This window comes from Tamandua tetradactyla, chromosome X (assembly GCF_023851605.1).
Source record: "Tamandua tetradactyla isolate mTamTet1 chromosome X, mTamTet1.pri, whole genome shotgun sequence".
NCBI lineage: Eukaryota > Metazoa > Chordata > Mammalia > Pilosa > Myrmecophagidae > Tamandua > Tamandua tetradactyla.
In genome coordinates, this window is record NC_135353.1 from 13,533,449 (window position 1) to 13,554,920 (window position 21,472).

Consider the following 21,472-nt stretch of genomic DNA (forward strand, 5'->3'; position numbering starts at 1 on the left):
CAGGAAGAAAGGAGCTTTTTCTGTGGACCTCGACTCCAGAAAAGCAAGCTTTTTAAGGGGTAGGAGTGGGTTGGAGGCAAAACACTGGAAGATAATAGGGGATGGGTGAGTGATTTTGAGGTTGCGTTTGGACTACCTGGTCTTGGATCTTTTTCTTTGTGGTAATTAGGCTACCTTGAGTCTTCAGAGGCCTAGGAGGAGAAAAAGGGAGATAAAGGATTACCTGGTTAGGAGCCTCTCAAGCACCTGGATAAGGTAAGGGCTTGGGTGAGAGGGAGAGGGAAGAGGGAGGTCATGGGCGAAATAGATATTTAGAATAAATAGTGTCTGAAATTGTTGTTGTCCCCAACCCACTTACCCCCACCCTTTTCCAAGTCCTATTTGCTTTTCTCTGCAATCACACAGCTGCAAGATTAGTTTCAAGGAATTTGACAAGGGCACAAGGAGGAAGGCTGGCAGCTTGGTCAAAGGAAAGAAAAAAATTCTAGTCAGTATCCCTTTCATATACTTAGGTTTTCTTATGTGTGCTTTAAGAATGGTTTACTATTTCATTCCATGAGATTCTTGTAGATATATTGTTGGTGTGAAGCCCTGTGTACAAGGTGTCTTGGCCAATTTCCCAACCCTTTTATCTCTATGGTTGTCACCATACTGCTCTCCTTTCTGCTCCTCAAGCACACTTCTACCCCAGGGCATTTGCACTTGCTTCCTCCTGTTCCTGGAATGCCTGTCTTCTGGACATCTGCATAGATCATGCATTTCCGTCTTTCAGGTTTCTGACATAATGCCAATTTATTAGCGTGGCCTTCCCTGATTGTGGTACTCATGATTTGGGGGATAAAGCCACTGATAGCAGTTACTGGAGACAGAGGAATAAATGAACCGAGTCCACAAATCAAGTGGCTTCAAAATTACTGCTCCCCAAAAGAGCACATATGACAAGCTCTTCCTTGTTCTCTAATAAGGTTTGGAGTAGCAAACAAGTGCTCAGAAAACAGAGTTTGAAAAGACAAAGATTTGCTACCACAGTTTGGAGTGCATTTTAGGGCTGAGCCACATTCTTAGGTAATCATTAATTTCTGACCAAGACTTTCATCACTGGGCTTAGAGTACTACATTTTCCTTCAAATATCTATTTCATTTAGGAGTTGCTTGGAAACTTTGCCTTTAGACGTAGTATTGGGTTTATATATGCATTCATTAGTGTGATGCCTGTTTGTAATTTTGATAACTGAAATGTGAAAAAAATCCTTATTATAAGTGGTAGCTAAGAGAAATCAACAAGCAAAACATGCACAAGTCTTGAACTTTGCCATTTAGAGAAGGAGGCATTTAGAGGGCAGGTGGAGAGGGTAGCTAGGGAGTGAAATGATCTGTCACTGGTATTGATATTTACAATTTACAAAGCATTTTTTCATATGTGTTATCTCATTGAACTCTTATTATAATGACAATTATCAACTCTTTTCTAAATGGATAGAGTGAGGTTCAGAGTGATGACATTATTTTTCCTGGAGTTGTTCAGTGTGAATGGCAAAGTCAGGACTGAAACTCCTAACTCCTCCTCTACAAAGTTTTTATGTCCCCATCATATTCACCTGTTCATTCCCCTATGTCATATACAAGGTGATGTATACATGAAAAAAAAAATAGTTAAACCTTATTATGAGTTATTTGGATGGTTAAATCATTCATATCTCATATTTATTTGTGTATGCAAAAAATCAATTGCTATTCCCCTTTCTCAATAAAAAATCTGGAAATATACAAATAAGTGCATGTGTGCATATATATTTGTGCATATATCCATTTGCCAAAAGATCTCGAATCAAAGGAAAAGTGTGTAGTCTCCTGTTTTAACCTTAGTACCTTATAATGGTGGTGGTAGAGGGGCACTTGAGTGAAAATATAACATGCCATCACTTTGCCATTCTGAAACATATCTCCATATGTTTTAACTGTAGTTATGAAAATCCTAGATTTAAACCTGTGATATATGGCACACATTAAGGATAATACATGTTTGATTGTTAAAATGTTTCATTATTCCATTGTGGTTTATGTTTTATTATTTATTGTCTACAGTTAGCAAAATGTTATCTTATCTGTAGGCAATTGTCCCTTGCTTTAAGGAGAAGATGAGGTTCTTTTTTGCCACATTCATACATCTTTGGAATAGCTGTCTTATATTCATTCAATCTTGACATCTAGATCACAGTATGTATAATGTTGTGTAATATCATTAGAAGCTCTAGAGATAAATGGTTTCTAAGAAGAAGAAAATATAAAACAAATAAAAGATAAACCGGAAAGTGACAGATTTCAGTAATACATTACTTTTATCATACCTTTTCCCATATTTCATGTTGTAAAAAGAACTATTACAATTTCATGAATTCTTGTTTTTCACTGCAATAGGCAGAGCAAACAATATGTTTAATAATGGTTAATGTTTCCTTTTAGATTTGATATTTTTCCAACTAATTTGTCACCTTTTCTTGACCATTATTGCTCTCTGTTCACTTCAGACTGCAGATGTAGGAAGTGTGAATTCTGTGTAGTCTCCGATAAATACTAATGTCATAACAGATTCTTCTGAGCAGATTCACTTTAGGTTATATTGATCAGTATACATTATGAAGAACTCTTGTTAAAATGATAGTAACACAGATTATTCTTTGACTGGGTTATTTCAGGATTAATTAAAACTAAAAACATAACTCTGACCTCAACATGATTTAATGTTCTCTTTTCCTGGAAAATGCAGTTTTCTGAATTGGGAAAGAATAGGCATATTTTTATTTTCTCATGGGCGTATATGTTCCAAGTAGAAAGTGTAACTTTACATTTCCCAAAAAATTAAATTAACTATAACTAGCCACAACAAAATCTAAATAATTTATTTTAGCAATTGGATATCCATTCTCAGCATCAGTTATAATCAAATGTGTGTATGTGTGTGTGTATCAAATTCAAGAATTGAAATTAACTTAGAGTTTGGTGTTCAGACCTGGATTCTGCCATCAGTTAATTGTGCGGCTGTGGGCAAGTCATTTCACTTCTCTGAGTCTCACTTTTATCACCTGCAACTTAGAGAATATGGCTTTCATAATCACTAAAGCCCTTTCCATTTGTGCAACTTTATTCGGTAGCTTAACCTCAATTTCTATAAATGGACAGGAGCAGATAAACATTCAAGACCTCTGCACACAGAATAGGCTCCAAAATATTTGTTGAATGAAATAGATATAAATGTTGAAAATGGGGTGATGAGTCCAAGTATTCTGGTCAGAAAAGATTCACCATTGGAGGCCAGGTAGACTAAACCCACTAGTGTTTACTTAAATTGCTGGTGACCAAGTGCTCACAATTGCCCACTCTTGACCCACTGACTTGACACACCTAATTTTTTTTTTTTTTTTTTTACATGGGCAGGCACCGGGAATCGAACCCAGGTCCTCGGGCTTGGCAGGCAAGCATTCTTACCTGCTGAGCCACTGTGGCCCGCCTGATAACCAAACTTTTGACAAGCTTCTCTCCTCCAGATAGGCCCCTGAACTTCACCTACCTGAGCTTAAGCAACCACTAAGGTACAGAATGTTCCCTTCTAACATTTTACACTGAGAATCTGCCACTCACGGGAGAACATTTCCTGTCAAAGCTCCCTGATTTTGCCACCTGCTCACCCTACTGCTTCTGCCCTCCCCCACAAAGTTCTTGCTAGTCCTACTTAGCCCTCCCTATTAAAGAAAAGTCCTTGTCTGATTTTGAGACTTGCAGATGCTGAGGTCCGAGGGGCTGCCCTATTGCAGCAGGCCTTTTGAATGAAGTCCCTCCTTACTTAAGTCCAGATTTATTTTTTTTTTGACATAGGTCAGGCTGATCTTTACAGTTATATACTGCCTGACTCATTACAGTTAATTTGAAGATGAAGCTAGGTAGATCCTGTTTCTCTCTTTGCCTTTCTGTTGTGGCCTCCACTCCCCTGACTCCATTGAAACTCTGCTTTGGATATTTTATCTCTCCAGTTTATCTCTAAAACTTTGATGCTTCTGAAGCATTCTGGTCACAAAATCTTTTAACTATTTTTTTTTTCGGTACCTGATTGCTCATTCTTTATCCCTCATCTGGTTCTTGTAATTTGAATATACATATCTTTCGCTTTGTCTTAAACTTTTCTGTTCTTCACCTTTACTTCCATGGCTTTAAGTATGTTTGTAAATATATATTGCCACATCTCCAAACAGTGCATTTATTTTCCTTCAGTCAGGAGTTTTTAACTGGAATCGTAAGAGGATGTTGCGCCTGTTTGGGGCCCAAAAGACAGCGAGAAGCCTGAGTCGACTTAGTTGATCCCGTGAAGAAACCAAGTGCTAAAACCTGATTGGTTGAAAGCCTTCAACTGACTCAACCCCCTCCCTTGGCATTTCCAGAAATTTCTGTAACTGAGTCATGTGGTTAACGGTGACCAATGAGAGGTTCTTCCTAGGCCCCACCCCATTTTAGGACACCATTATTATCCCCGCCAAGGTTGTAATCCACCTCATTTTATCTGGGCTTGCGGAGCCTGAGCTTCACCATTCACGTGCCGTGACTACTAACGAGTAAGTTTTGTAACCAACAGGCACCTGTGCACTAGAGAAAACCTTTTCTTATTCAAAGGCACGAAATCTAAAATTTATTTTTTCAAATGAGAGGGAAAAATTAGTTCAAGAAAGTGTGAAAGCATATGGGAGAGATCTGTGACAGAAAATATTGGAGAGAATGTGAGTAAAAATAAAGCGTAAGGATTGTAGGGAGAATGGAAGTTAAAAGAGGAGTGTAATTGAGGAATGAGAAAATAGAAAAGATAAAATGATAAAGGATAATCTGAGATACTGTAAGAAAATAAAGCTGAGTAAACAGACAGCAAACATAGAAATACATAAATATGAAAGGGGAAAAGATTATAGGTGAACATGAAAGAAAATTAAAATTGAATGCAGAAGGGGTGAGGGGCACTGAAGTAAAATTTGAGAATGAAGGATGCTTAAGAAAAAGCAACATAGAGAAAATGCTCAAAATGTTATAGTAAATGCGAGGATGATATAAAGCATGAGAACATTTATGGGGGAAAAGGGAGGAAATGAGTAGACTAGGAAATAAACTAGAAAATAAGAGCATGGAGGTAATATAAATATGAGAGCAAGAATGAGAAACTAGAATGGATGAGGAAATAGGACAAAAATTAAAGAATGAGAAACGTGAAGAAACTGGATGAGAAGGAGAATGATAATATAGATAAACGGGAACGTTGGCGTTTGCCCAAATGCGAGCGTACCTCAGGCTTGCTCCGAGGTTGGGCGGGCTGGGACTGGATGCAGCTGCGCAGGCGCCGGGCGAGTCCGCCACTTCTGGTGGCTGGTTCGCAGCTACCTGCTGCCGGCTGCGGGTTGCGCCGTCGGGTCTGTGAGGAAAAATCTCCGGCCACCCGGAAGTATTTCGACTTTTAGCTTTGGGAGCGGAAGGCGGTCTCAACCTCTCTGCATTTACCCTGAGCTTCCAATTTGTTTGATTACCTTCATTCTCCTAATCCATAGAGTTTCAAAGATTTGAGCTTTCAGGATCCATAATCATTTCTTTACCTTTACTCTGAGGTTGGATTTTGTTTGCTATATTTTAATCACTCTGTATACAAAGAGGCTTTCTGCTTTGACCGTAAAGCGCCCTCCCGCTTGGCCGCATCACTTGAAATTGTACTGAAGTGGGAAGCTCTTTTGTGACAAAGACTAGTGTTGTTTGGACATCCCAATTCCCTGCAGAGCATAAAGACTCTAGAAATCCAAAATATATTGCTTGTCCTGCGTTTTCCACTTTTTACTGTTTGGCTAAGACGATAAAAAATAATTTTGGTCTTAAAAGTTTTCAACAGGTTTGTTGTTGAAAATTTGGAAATAAGAAATTTGTGAGAAATTGTAGACCCATCACGAAACAAACAGCTCGGTGGTCATTTGTTTAAATCCTAATTTAATGAGCAATACTGCTTTTATTGAAGGAAAAAGAGCCGGTCTCTCAATAATGCGTTATATTAAATGGGCGATTTCAGATTTAGAGCTAAAGATAAATCCAGGAAATGTCATGTATCTTATGATTTTTGAAATGTGGAATAGCTTATTAAAATGTCCTATACACCTCTTTTCAAAGAATATTTCGTATTCTGCTTTCAAAAGCTTTACACAGGATTATGAATGAAAGTAAATCAACAAATTTCAGGAATTAATATGTGTATATGAACAAGTGAACTAAGAGTTTTTTTTGTTTCCCGGTTTCGAGCAAATGTGTTACATACTATCATCTAAACTAGGAATTTATAGATGGAAAAATGCCACAGGATGTTTCAGTAAAACCTTTTACCATGCAGATTTTTCTCCATGAAAATGTTGCGTTCCTAAAGTTCTCTTGCTGGAGAATATATGTTGTTTACTTGTGAAGAATAAGAATTCAATGTGTAGAAACAAGATCTATTAGGAAACTGTTGCTTCTAGCCACTGGGTTAATATTTGGTATTGCTTAGAGATTTGGATCTAGAAGTTTACTTAGCAAGTTAAATGCGCTTTTTCACCAGCTGCTTGCTTTTCCTAAATAATCCATTTTTAGTTTTTTTCTTACTAAACATTTTAGACATCATTGCCATAATACATGGTGTGTTTTTAAAAAGTTTCTAAGGTCTGCTCTTGGAAATAGTCTTTTAAAGCATTTCAGCAGGTTTCACGTGGAAGTGTTTTGGAATCTATGACTACTGTGAGAAGTGTATATATGAAATTCAAGAAATCTCTTATGTGTAATTCTTTCAATGTAATGATTCCCAATTCGATTATAAGTTTCTAAATTATTTAATAAACTTTTTATTTCTTTATTTCATCTTGTTGTGATTTGACTCCTATATCTATATTTATTTGTCTCTTGGTTCCTGTTTGTTTCACTGTTAAGCTTTCAGACCTTAGGCTCATCAGAAAGCATGTTTGAACCAATATTTCCATAAATTAATAGTAGGGGGTTTACAAACTACAGAATGTAAGTAGAACAAATTATTCTTCAAATTGGACAATTCCAAGAATTGTTTGAGACGTTTCCCTTGTAAATGCAATGAAATAAGGTGGCAATTAGAATTGAACCATATAAATGTGTGCTCTAGTTGTGAACCCTAGAAAGGTGACAGTTTAATGAGATTTGACAGCATGTAGAAAGGTGAAAACTCATTAACAAGCCAGGATCTGCATTAAAAAAATTGATTAGCATTTTTGTATTATGTAAGAAGATTGATTAGTATTTCAGGACCAGAGAGGCAGTTGTGTGGCGTTTAAATTTATTTTGAATTAAAAATGATCAGTTTAAAAAAATTATAGAAAATTCTTATGCAAATGAACCATAATCAAGCCATGCTTCAGACTCATTATGCATGATTGATTTGCTCTGTAACTTCTAATTCAAGGAGCAGAGGAATTCCAATGATCATATTGTTTATGCAGTGCTGTGCCACACTGCAGGAGGTGATATTAAATTGATTATGATAAACAATATAAACCAACAAGATAGGTTGTTTTATATTTATTTTACATGAAATGAATAGGATTTCTTTTTATCCTGAATCTTTCAACTTTCTCATAGATGTTGAAGTCTTTTTGAGGTTCTTAAAGATATCAAAAATCAAGAAGCTTAGTGAGAATAAAGATATGAGAGGACACTACTTTGTAATGCCTTTAGTAGAATATACGTGCTTATTAACCTAGAAGTTTGTTTATTAGTGATCTGTAATTAGGTATTTCCCTAGTGTGCTTCCTTAGTGAGCGCATTTGTAGTTGTGAGAATACTTGAATGAATCTCAAATTGGCCTATCCAGGAAAACCATGAAGTCAACATGTTGGCATTTCTCATAGGTTCCAGGGTTTTAAAAGTTCTTAAGTGTGCCACACTGTGCGGTATTCATGCTGATCTATTTCTTGATCTAATTTAAGGATTTTGTGAACAATCGATAGAATAAAAGTCAAAGTTGATATAGCAAAAGTAAGTGTTTCTTTTTTTTTTTTTACTTTTTTAACTTTTAAAAGATAGATTTTAAGTTGCTTTTTTTGATACTGCTTAAAAAGTGGACTAAACTTGAAAAACTATGAAGGCATTTCTCACACCTTCCTGACCTTTAAAAATTGTACCACAATATGCAAAATTCTTACTAATCTGTTTCTGTAATTCTTGGTTTTAACTTTAGGATTTTGAGAGTACTGTTTGGTTCAGGATAAAAGCCAAAGTTGATCTATCAAAAGTAAGTGTTTCTTCTGTTTCTTTTTAACTTTCAAAAGATGGATTTTAAGTTGTTCTTTTTGGTACTACTTGAAAAGTGGACTAAGTTTGGGAAACTATGAAGTCAATATGATCAAATTTCTTACAGCTTCCGATTTAAAATTAATTATACCACAAATGCAAAATCTATACTAATCTGTTTCTGTAATTCATGGTTCTTACTTTAGGGTTTTGAGAGTACGGTTTGGTTCACGATAAAAGCCAAAGTTGATCTGTCGAAAGTAAGTATTTTATTTTTATTTTTTCATTTTAAGTTTCACCTGTCAGCTTTTAAGATGTCTTTTTCATATAGATAGTATTTGATTTCTGATTTTAAATGATTTTGTTGTTGGCAGTTTTTCATTAGTGTTTTATATAACATTTAATTTTTATGATTGTAGTAGTATCATGGTGAAAAGTTTGAAAAATACAGTAAAGTAGGAAGCAAGAACAAGTCATGAAAATCATAATATATAATCCTATAATTCACAGTTAATCACAGTTAAACTACTGTTATATTTCCCACTAGTCTTTCCACCATGAAGGTATTAGAATATTCATTAAAACCCAATAGAAACATTTTAATGGCCAAATATTATAAACCATAACTGAGATTTGTGATTTCAATCTGAAACAGGCATCCTGTGCTTTATTTGAAATGTTCTGTAGTATTCTTTTTTTAATGTTTTTTTAATTGTGAAATATAATGTATATACAAAAAAGCAATAAATTTCAGAGTGCATCACAATGATTAGTTATAGAACAGATTTCAGAGTTGGGTATGGGTTACAAGTCCACAGTTTTAGGTTTTCATTTCCAGCTTCTCTAAGATAGTGGAAACTAAAAAAAAAATCAATATACTGATTCAGCACTTATACTCATTTGTTAAACCCTAGCTTCTCTGTATAACTTCTGTTTTGTAGTACTTTTACTAAAATGTCTTTGTTTCCATATTCTATTGTTAGGCAATGCTTTCATCAAGAGGGGAAGAAAGTTGTGCCTCTTTTATGCTGGGGATTTTTGAAAATGTCAGGAGTCAGAAAAGTTTCCTGTATGGGTAATAAACTCTTGAATAGTGTTTCTGAAATTCAGTACTATTCAAATTCAAATTTCGTTTCAGATTACTCTTTGCTGTTGAGACTACATTATGCACTGTAGAATGTGTAACAGAATCCCTTGTCCTGACCAGTTAGATGTCAATAGCACCCACCCAGCTTGTGGCAGTGAAAAATGGTCTCCATACATTGCCAAGGTCTTCTGGGGCTGGGAGACAAATATGCCTAGTTTGGGAACTTCTGGCATCCACAGAATACCGGTGGGAGGGAGGATTGAGAGATTACAGGCTATGAAGACTAAAAGTAGGGAGGCTGGAGATGGCCTGAAGAAAGGAGGGAAGAGAGTGTATGATGGAGAGGAGAGAGAGTGCATGACAGGAATGGTTTAGAATAGAGGAAGAATACAGATTAGAGAGTATAGGAGGGTTAGAAGATCAAAGGGAGGCAGGAAGGAGAGTGCTGGAGGGAGATGAAATGACAGCCTTGGGAAAGAAAACTGGGAGAGGGAGAATGCAGGATTTCTGAAGGGAGTGAGAGGGCAAGATGTATTGGATGATGGATATTTCAGTTCTAGTTTGCTAGCTGCCAGAATCCAATATATCAGAAACGGAATGGCTTTTAAAAAGGGGAATTTAATAAGTTGCTAGTTTACAGTTCTAAGGCTGAGAAAATGTCCCAATTAAAACAAGTCTATAGAAATGTCCTATCTAAGGCATCCAGGGAAAGATAACTTGCTTCAAGAAGGCTGATGAAGTTCAGGTTTCTCTCTCAAGTGAAAAGGCACATGGCAAACACAGTCAGGGTTTTTCGCTCATCTGGAAAGGCACATGGTGAACACAGCATCATCTGCTAGCTTTCTCTCCTGGCTTACTGTTTCATGAAGCTCCCCAGGAGGCTCCTTCTTCATCTCCAAAGGTCGCTGGCTGGTGAACTCTCTGCTTCTTGTGGCTATGTCAGTCTCCGCTCTCTCAATCTCCCACTTTCTCCAAAATGTTTCCTCTTATAGGATTCCAGTAAACTAATCAACATCCACCTGGACACATCTCCACCTAATCCAGTTTGGCAACCGCTCTTGATTGAGTCACATCTCCAAAGAGATGATCTGATTAAAGTTTCAAACACACAGTAGTGACTAGGGATTAGAAGAAACAGCTGCCTTTACAAAATGGGATTAGGATTAAAACATAACTTTTCTAGGGTACATATATCTTTTCAAACTGGCACAGGCAGAAAGTAGGAGAGTGCAAAAGAGAGGAAGAGAGAGCAGGAAGAAGAAGGGAGAATGAGGGGGGAGTAGAGGAGGGAGGTAGATTGTGTAGGAAGAGGGAATGGGAAGAGGAGAGAGAGATTGGAAGGAGGAAGGAGGAGAAATGCAAGGAGAAGAGAGAGGGCCAGCTAGGGAGAGAGTACAGGAAGAAAGTTGCAAGAAGGAAGGAAGGAATGTACAAGGGTCAAGCAACAAAGGTGAAAGAGCCAAAGAGCTCTTGAGGAAAGGGAGTACTGGACTCGAGGTGAGCTACAGATGAGCTGCCTTACTGCCCTGGCCACTCTGCTTACTGCTCCTTCCCGTGGTTTCTGTGTAGAAAAGTGGGCTCTGGGTACTTTATTTCCTTTTCCTCTGAAGAGACCGTGGATACCTTTGGGTTTAAAAATAAAAAATATTTTATATGAAATCACTGAATTTTGAAATTAATTTTACGAATATTGATTGATGGCCTTCTGGGTGCTAAACACTGTTCTAGGCAATGTAGGTAACAAATAGGCAAAGTCTCTGCCATCAAATCACCTCAGTTGAACTGAAGGGGGACAGTCAAGTACATGGCAGGTGATGCTAAGTCCTTTGAATAGATGCAAGCTAGGTAAGGAGGCTCTAGTTTATATGGGACAGTCAAGAAAGACCTGCTGAGGTAAGGTGACCTTTGAACTAGGACCTGAAGAGAGTTAAGGGGTGAGCTCTGTAGAATATTAGCAGAGGAGCATTCCAGGCCAAAGGAACAGCAAGTGCAAAGGCCCTGTGGAAGCAGCTCAGAAACAGCAAGGAGGTTTAGAAGCCTCAGGAAGAACCTTGTGGGCCATGATGCCTCCTCTGGCCTTTAACAAGTGAGAGGGGAAGCCACTTGGAGGGATTTGAGCAGAGGAGCTACATTGGGATATATCTGGTATTTGAGTAGTTTTCAAATGTTTGCCTTATCAGAATCACCTGAGGTCACTGCCAAAATGCATATTCCTAGGTCCTACCCCAGACCTGTGAAAGCAGATGATTTGGTGTGGGGCCCGGCAATCTGCATTATTTACTAAGTGTCTTCAAGTGATTTTGATACAGGGGGTTGAGGAACACACCTTGAGAAACACTGCTTTAGAGGAGCCTCTTTAGCCACTGCGTATAAAATAGGGGCAAAGGCTGAGACAGGGAGACAAACTCGGAAGCTATGGCATTAATCTAGGGCAGCCATGATGGTAGCCTTTGAGCAGTGTGCTTGAGGCTATTCTTCACCTCGACATTTTGCTGTTCCCCCCCCCCCCCCCCCGGAACTTGTCTCTTGCATCTCTAAAATGTTCAACACGAGCCATTTTCAGACTTCAAAGATTAAACATGTGCATGAAACATTTGGAAGTATAGTGTGAGAAAATGATTGAGTCCAATAAATTGTGGGATCTGTAGATGGCTTCATGCCTCCCTCCAGTCTGATGTTGATCTCTGAGTCACAGACACCTCATTTTCAAACACATACTCCATTCTCAGACACAGGATACCAAAGGTGCATGACGTCCCCCTTTCCATCTGCACCTTAGGAAGGCACTGGCTTGTGAGGTAGGACCATTTCAAATATGAAGGAGGCACTTTTTCCCTTGAGTTTGTACATAGGCAACTTCAAATTGGATTGCAGGCTATAGGTGAGTATTCAGTGCAGTGACTATATAGGGCCGAAAGACTTTCTTCGTCCCTTCAACATGTTTGGCACTGACTGCTGAGTCATCATAAGGGACTCTGGTCTAATGTTTTTTTTTCTGTATTATGCTAATTATTTTCACAGTAATCCTGTCTAGGAAGTAAAAATCCCGTTTTCATTGAAGTAAAACTGGAGTTCAGCAGAATTGTGACTTTTTAAAGAAGCTCAAACATCTCACATGTGGTAGAGCCAAAAACAGAACTCTGGTTTTCCTGATGCCATTAACACCACGCTGAGTGTGTATGTATATGTGTTTGTGTGTGTGAGATAGTATATGTATGTGTTTTGTTCTGCAGCTAAACATGTCTTTTTCTCTTATTTTCTCTCACAAATACCCATATGTGTTTAGAATGGAACATTCTTTATCTTTAAAATATGATTGCCTACCAGTTAAACACCAAGCCGGTGAAAAGAGTAATAGAGGAATCACCTCTGTACCCATCACCCAGCTGAAGAAAGAAAATATTGTTATACGGTTAAAGCCTTTTGTATGCCCTCCCAGATCCCAAGTCCTCATCTGCCCTTAGAAGTTATTCTGCATTTTTAATGCAGAGATTTTTAAATGAACATTGTTTTCAAAACATTAGCAGTCTAGTTGGTGTCTAAGAATTATTACATATATGAATATGTACATGTGTATGTTTGTATATACATATGTAAGTATATATATAGAGAGATTTATGCTTATTTGATGTCCCTGAAATGTATTTCCTATAACCTAAATTAATATTGATAATAATATATTGCATTTGTATAGCAGTTTACATTTCCAAAATACTTTGAAGTATTTCATCAATTTCACCTTTTATTAATTGACATTCAGGCCTACTTCTCTGGCCCTGCAAAGCCTTGAAAGTCTAATAGATATGCATGTATGAGCCTGTTTAGGGTACATTAACCCCTTTAGATACTCCCATATCTTAACCGCTGTATATCTGCTAGCAAATAATGCTGCTGCATATTCTCATATCTGAAAAGGCATTAATGGGAAGCATTGGGATATTATTCTGCTTTTGAGTTATAATCAAATGCACCATCTATATGCATAAATACATTTTAATTCACAGCATATTATTAGAAATAAAAAATGGTGTGTATTTGACTTAGAGCAACACCTGCAGGTTTCTTAGAACTTCTTGACATTCTTTATTGCTAATTATCATAAATCAGATTTTTTTCCTATGGCTTCTTTCCTATTTCTGGTTGAATAGAGCTGTATGAATTATTTCCCTCCGTTTCATTCATTGGCTTTTCCAGAGATATGTTTTGCTCTGGAAAAGGGGAAAGAAAAGTCAACTGATTATCTTCCTCAGATTCAGGGGGTGCAATAATTTTCTGTCATATATTTCAGGCCAATATTCTCATCTCCCAAAGCAATTTTATCATCTTTAACTTGATTTTCTTTTTACCCAAGGCTAAATCATCATTTTTACATTAAGGATTACACAGCTTCTGGAGAAATGTAGAAAGGACTGGGAAATAGTTGAATTGGAGGAAAAGTAAAGTTTACCCTTGGCCAAGCTGTATAGTATATGCTAAATAATGTAAGGAAATGAATGAAATAGAATCATAGCCCCAAGCTGGCACAGGGAGGAAGGTTCTATTCTCATGGTTTATTAGCAAAATCCTGTGAACCTCATTAAAGAATTGAGTCTTGGAAAATGGGGGTGGAGGGTGGGTGGGCAAGTAATACCAGATCCTGCATGAAGGTACACAAGCAATCTCCTTTTGTTGCCTGAGTTTCTTAGATTCCTGAATGCAGCAGTACAGTAATTTTTTTTTTTTACATGGGCAGGCACTGGGAATCGAACCCGGGTCCTCTGGCATGGTAGGCGATCATTCTTGCCTCCTGAGCCACCGTGGCCGCCCCTACAGTAATTATTTTTAAAAGAAATGATTATATCCACAAACCTGAAAGAGAAGGGAACTGAGCATTTCTGCCCTTTGGAAATCTGAAGCCCATTCATTTGGCACTTGGGGTTATGAAAGAGACGAGTTGTATCACATTTACCATGCTGCTTGGAAAAATGACGTTTAATGTTGTATGGATTACCAAAGTTCCAAAGTAACCAAAAGGCTCTCTGAAGTCAGGCTTGGGGGATTGCAAATGGGGGAGTTCTTCAAACCTAAATCTGGTATGGCTTAAATACTTTCAAACCTGTACGTCACAAACTTGCATAGCAAATTATTTGTCAAATTCCAATTTGAGGTGTCATGTTGTATACTGGACTTGAAGCTAGCTGAGATACTAATTTAGATGATATCTCATCAATACCTTCCCAAAGAGAGTGAAGAGTAACTTTACCATACAATACTGGCAAAGGAAAGCATATTGAGGAAAAATTATATAAATGGAACCAGTTGTCACAGACGGATTAAGGAAATGCACATCCTCTGCTTCCCCGTGATAGACTCTGCTAACATGAAATTATTTTGTCATCATAGCAGAATCCTGGACAATATTGCCATGTGATCATTCTGCATGAAATCGGGCTTGACTAAGTCAAGACCGATATAACATAGTGTCTGTATAAATTGTAATTCAGCTCACTACTTAGCATTGAAAGCAAAAATAAGCATGTAGTTCCTGAAAACAAGGGATGGTATATGAAATAACCATTTTCTGCTGAGAAAACAAGCTTCATGAAATTCAAGAGGGTTTTCTTTTTAAAACATTACTTACTAATTGCATTTACGCATAAAAATAACTCTTAAGGCTTTCTCTAAGTCTGCTCCATACTGTTGCATATACAGTATTTAGAGATGATTCATTAAATTTATGAATGTTTTCAACTAGTGTTGAATATAACTTACTAAATTTTAATTTTAAATGACAGCATAATAACCTCTTTTGAAGTCACCCTGTTTAAGCTATCTCTGACTACAGACATTTGTATATTTTGCCTGTGAAGCAGTGGATGCACTCACAGGAGGAAAAACTGAACAACTTTTCTCCCCTCTACACTCTACTCACCTTTAGCCCAGCTATAACTTATAGACCTCTCTTTTTTCTTTGCCACTCTGCTTGGTGATCTGCACATAGGAAGTATTCAGCAAATGCCCAGTGATGAAGATATTCCTCTCTGAGTAGCCACTACAGTCAAATGGAAAAAAAATTACAGGACTTTAAAAAGCCAGGCATCTCAGCTCTGTCTATAAGTATCTGCAATCTTGTACCATCTTTTGACCTCTCTGGGCCTCAGTTTCCTTGTCTGTCATATGAACAGCTTAGAGGTGATGCTTTTTAAAATTCAGCCCAGGATTAGCCTTCTATAGCTTGATGGCATCCTCCCCTATCACCCTACTTACCTTCTGTGATTCCATCTTTACCTCCACTGGAGGTGCTGCTCTGTTACATTTGTGTCAAACAGCCCTGTGTTTGTTGTGTTTCGAATTTTACAGTTTCATCAGGAACTTCTACACTGACATTTGAAGGAAAAAGCAAATGCAGCCTTTTCCTCTCAGTTGAGAATATTGCCACATGTTTGAAATCTGGGTCACTAAAGCTAAACACTCTTCTGGTGCAGAATGGTCCTTTCCTTTCTGCTTTCATATGTCTTCCTTAAGCATTTCCTTGCTGCCACCATTTAGTGCTTTGATGGGGAGTCAGGAGATCTTCAGATCTCCATCTGCTACCAACTCGCTGGGTCACCTAGGGCCACTTGCTTCACAAATTGTACCGTGGTTTCCCCAGCTATCAAATTACGGTGCTTTATTTGATGATATCTAGAATGCCTTATATTCTTACTGCATATGAGTCTGTGTTTGGGGGTGCTATTTATTCAAAGGCAAGGCAAGGAAAAGGAACTATTAATGAGCATCTATTATGTGCTTATATGGGTAGCTATCCATAGTTTATACTTAAAAAGACTTTATTTGGTGGGTGATGGAAAGTAAGTTTTTGAACAAGAGTTGAACATGGTAAAAGGAGTGTTTTAAAAGGTCAGCATGATGGTGCTCCCTGAAGATAGGAACCATATATAATTCATCCCTTTACCTTCAACCCCAACACAGTACTCAGCAAATGGTCAATACATAATTAATGTCCATTGTATGAGTGGATGAATGAATGGTGGTGACATATAGTGCCTGGAATCTGAGAAAGGAGAAATGCTAGTGAGAAGACTGCTGTGATAATCTGAACATGAGGTAATATAAATCTCAACTAGATTGATAGTAGGAAAAAACACACAAAAAGGATATTAAAGAGGAAAAATTGACTGGGCCTCGAATCATACTCCATATGGGCAAGAGAGCAGCCACACATGACACTTAGGCTTGTGAAGCTTTGTTGTTTGCCATGATGGTGTGGCACCACTCTCAGACATTGTGTGTATGGGGGTGTCACCCTGTAGTCAGGTATCTATTACCAGAGTGTAATGACAGTCAGCAAACTGTGGCAAACAGGTGGCACACGTCACAGCCTGAATGAATTGGAAAGCTGAATTCATTTGCGTTTGACCCACCTAAGGTCTGAAATAGAGTTTAAGGATGTAGTAAAGAAATCAGAGGATATAGCTCATATGTGGAGGTTAATTGTGAGAGGTTAATTGTGTTGACACTGACTTCTCTTTTCCTGTTTTCTCTCTGTTTTTTCCCCATTGCTTTCCTGCGTTCAAGATGTCTGCCGAAGGTCCTGCCATTGGCATTGATCTGGGTACCACCTACTCGTGTGTGGGTATATTCCAACATGGAAGTGTAGAGATCATTGCCAATTACCATGGCAACCGTACGACCCCAAGTTATGTAGCTTTCACAGAGAGCGAACGCCTCATTGGAGAGCCTGCTAAGAATCAAGAGGCCATGAACCCCACTAACACCATCTTTAATGCCAAGAGGCTGATTGGTCGCAAGTTTGATGAAGCCACAGTTCAGTCAGACATGAAGCACTGGCCTTTCCAAGTGATCTGTGAAAAAGGGAAACCCAAAATAATGGTAAAATGTAAAGGTGTTAATAAGACCTTTTTCCCAGAGGAGATCTCTGCCATGGTTTTAAGCAAGATGAAGGAGTTTGCAGAAGCCTATTTAGGGAAAAAAGTAGATCATGCAGTAATCACAGTTCCAGCTTACTTTAGTGATTCACAGCGTCAGGCCACCAAGGATGCAGGGACCATCGCTGGTCTCAACATCCTGAGAATCATTAATGAGCCCACAGCTGCAGCCATAGCCTATGGCCTTGATAGAAAAAGAAGCTTTAAACATGCCAAAAATGTGCTGATCTTTGACTTGGGTGGTGGCACCTTTGATGTATCTATCCTAAACATCCGCGAAGGCATCTTTGAAGTAAAATCCACAGCTGGCGACACCCACCTTGGTGGGGAAGATTTCGACAACCGTATGGTGAACTACCTGATGAAAGAGTTCACATGCAAACACAAGAAGGAGATAACCTCCAACAAGCGGGCAGTGCGCCGCCTCAGAACAGCCTGTGAGAAGGCAAAGCGCCTCTTGAGTTTCTCTGCTAATGCCGACATTGAAATTGATTCATTCTACGAGGGTGTGGATTTCTACACTTCAATCTCCCGAGCTCGCTTCGAGGAGCTCAATGCTGACCTCTTCCGTGGAACCCTGAAGCTAGTAGAGCAAGCTCTGAAGGATGCCAGCCTTGACAAGAGCCAGATTAATGAAATCGTGCTGGTGGGTGGATCCACTCGTATCCCTAAGATCCAGAAGTTGCTGAAAGATTTCTTCAATGGAAAGCAGCTCAACAAGACCATCAACCCTGATGAGGCTGTGGCATATGGTGCAGCTGTACAAGCAGCTATTCTCATTGGTGACACATCTGAGAATGTTCAAGATCTCTTGCTCCTTGATGTCACCCCTCTCTCTCTAGGCATTGAAACAGCAGGGGGTCTTATGTCACCTCTGATCAAGAGAAACACCACCATTCCTACGATGCAATCCGAGATGTTCACAACTTACCTTGACAACCAGACCACTGTCTTGGTGAAAGTGTATGAGGGAGAAAGGGCTTTAGCTCAAAATAATAAGGTGCTAGGCAGTTTTGAACTTTCTGGGATCCGTCGAGCTTACTGTGGTGTTCCCAAAATTCTGGTTACCTTTGAGATAGACAGCAATGGCATTCTCACTGTCACTGCTGTAGACAAAGGTACCGGCAGGAAGAACAACATCACCATTACTAATGACAAAGGCCGTCTCAGTAAAGATGATATTGACCGGATGGTTGAAGAAGCAGAAAAATATAGATTAGAAGACCAGGTCAATAGGGATAGGGTGGCAATCAGAAATTCTATGGAAGCCTACATCTTTGATGTTATACAGACAGTTGAAAATAATAATAGGGAACTTAAGTTTGGAAAAGAAGATAAAAAGGGGGTTCTTGAAAAGTGCCAGGAAGTGCTAAATTGGATCGAGTGCAACCAAATGGCTGAAATAGATGAGTACGAGCATAAACAGAAAGAGGCTGAAAGAATTTTTAACCTGAGTTTTGTCAAGCTTTGCTTCTCAGCAAGATCTGGCTGCTGTGGTGCCCAGTGCTCAGAGGCGCCTGGGTCAAGTACTGATGAAGAAGACTAAACAGTCACTTTGGAAAACCTTTCCAGTGCTACACCACTTATGTGATTTCTATTTCAATATTTTATTTTTAGTCTGCATAAGCATGTATGAAAAAGGAAATAATCCAAAAAAGGAGGAAGTTTCAAAACCTAGTTTAGTTCCTGATGCCTGCCCATGCAAAAAAAAAAAAAAACCTAGTTTAGTGATAAAAATGTTTGCAAGATTGATCAATAGTTTAATATTAATTTTTCTCTTAACATGTCTTATGGATTTATGAACTTGGACACATTTTTAGCCCTTCAAGTTTGTGGGTAGGGGTTTATTTGGAATTAGCACTTAAAAAAACATTTAAACATGTAACCTTTGTAACAAGAAAGAGGTTTTATTGTCATCCCACAGTCTTACCACTTTAATAACCATTACTACTTGTGAGAAATTGTGGCTCTCTGCCTGTAAACTTACATAAACATTTTGTTCTAATCCATAGACTACGGTAGAATTTAGCTCTTTTAGTCACATTTCTCTGTATTTCTTCAAAAAATCTGGGTCTCTCAATTTAGAGAAAAGTCGAAGTCCTTCCCAAGACCGAGTTACCATTTGAGATTTTAAGTCTTCACATTGTAAGTTGCTTAACAAGGGTCAGAATGTTTTTTTCTTGCCACTGATTGTTCATCCATTGACCTCTCAGCTACAAATTTGAAAACATCTGTTTATTTAAGAAGGAAAAATCTGTTTCTTGTCCTTTTTAAAGTCAGTCTCCATGGATATTTGGTTGCAATGTCAATTTGTCAATGATTCCTCTGGCGTGTTTCAGTTGTAGACAATAAATATTTCTTTTTGCATCACAGTTATGGTACTGTGTTTTAATTATTTCTAAGACTGAATATCTTTGATTTATTTAAATTTGGGAAAAGATGTTAAGTTGGGGATATTGACATTAAGAAAAGTTATGCTGCAATTTAAATGAACTGATAATGTGTTGATTTTGGTTACATGAGATATGAAATATCTGATTTTCTGAAGTAGTTTAGGGTCTTCCTTTCTTCTATGGGTTGAAAATAGTGAATTAACTGTTTATAGGATGGAGCCTAAGACCAGAGAAGTGTGCATTTGGCATTGTGGGTCTGTGTGGCAATGATGTATTAGTGCCAAACCAAGGGCAGAAACATCCCATTTAAGTTCAACTCACCTATCTGATATCTTAATCAGATTAATTTAGACTTTTGAATTAATCAAATCAATCTCTGAATGGGGTCATTTCCCTTCAGTTCAGTTATCAAACTTTAATTGAACATTCTGTATCCAAATACATCTATAAAAATGCTGTGTTGACCCACAGGAGACCATGTGAAGCAGTAATGGCGAAAGCAGAGCACTAAACGTGTTGGTTACTAGAAGATCCAGAGTTGCTGAGGGTATCACACTGGATTTGGAGGAGGAGTAGATGTGGAGAGCATGGTGATAGACCCGGTAGGAGGAATGGCAGTAGGAGGTGTGCTCCACAAATACTCACTCCCTTCCTCTTTCCCAAGGCAGATGTTTAGGACCATAAATTAGTTTTTCCAAGATGAGGAAGTTTGGGGAGGTGATGTATTACAGGCTAAACAATCATTTTGGGGCTGAGGGTGGGGGATAGATACCAAAGGATATAACTGAGGTGAGATTTCTAAGGTCCATACAAACAGCCACCAGAGAGTTTATATGAGGCACAGCAAGACAAGGGTTATGTTAAATGACCAGGCCAAAATTTAGGAGTCCACTGAAATTGAGGGAAGGGGAAACACCACCAGACACAGGAAATATGTTGGGTATATAAACATTCATCTTTTACTCAAAGTAACTGCTGGAATCAGAGCCAGATAAACAGATGGACAAAATACAGATCTTGCCCTTAAAATGCTGTCTATTGGGGATAGATGTTTAGAGTATGCATTTTGCTTTGGTATCTGAGTAAGGAGGGATTGATGATTGGATTGAGTTTAGAAAAACATGGAAAGGATTTTGGGAGTGTCTGCAGAGATAAGCAGAGGGAAAATGAGATGGGTGAAGAAGGATGCAAACTTTCCTTTTTTGGTGCAGACTTTAAACAGCATCAGTGGTAGAATCACAGAAGTCTCAGAACTATTAATATGGAGATGTCTAAAGTATAAATAAATGTTTGCATCACTTTCAAAGAAAATGAGTCTTTGTTTGACTTTGGTTGTTTCAAAACACGACACTGCCTTGATGACAGCTTTTTGGGGACATGAGAAATAAACAAAGCTGACAGGATACTAGTATTTATCCATCTGCCTGATGTGAATTTAGTGGTATTTAGAACGAAATAATTTCCCAGAATCTCACAATAGGAATACAGTTTCACTTAATTTTTGTTTGAGAAGCAGGAACAAGTAACCTTTATAGTACCCCACAAGTCAAGACCTAAAACAGTGGTTTTAGGCTATTGCAGTTGTTTGTATTAAGAAAAGAGATACTAGGCTGCACATAGTAACTGCTTAATGATAATAAAATACAAACTGTTTAGCGTAATTCTTGGATTTTATAGCCTTTTAAGATAAAAATTCTATAGTATTTACTGATGAATTTCCAAATAAGTCTAAAGGCTATTACTTATTAAAAAAATCGTGAGATTTA

General features: G+C 38.1%; 1 protein-coding gene across 1 annotated transcript; it reads left to right on the forward strand.

The window, feature by feature from the left end:
- Positions 1 to 4,499: 4,499 nt before the first annotated feature.
- LOC143671562 (heat shock-related 70 kDa protein 2-like) lies at positions 4,500 to 19,674 on the forward strand. Its single transcript, XM_077146776.1, has 4 exons — positions 4,500 to 4,604; positions 8,246 to 8,299; positions 8,505 to 8,558; positions 16,943 to 19,674. The coding sequence occupies exon 4, from the start codon at positions 16,943 to 16,945 to the stop codon at positions 18,857 to 18,859; it is 1,917 nt and encodes a 638-aa protein (XP_077002891.1). The 5' UTR covers positions 4,500 to 4,604; positions 8,246 to 8,299; positions 8,505 to 8,558; the 3' UTR covers positions 18,860 to 19,674.
- Positions 19,675 to 21,472: the final 1,798 nt, after the last annotated feature.

Excerpts from the sequence above, each read along its gene's own strand:
- LOC143671562 (XM_077146776.1), top strand. The coding sequence starts at position 16,943 with ATGTCTGCCGAAGGTCCTGCCATTGGCATTGATCTGGGTACCACCTAC.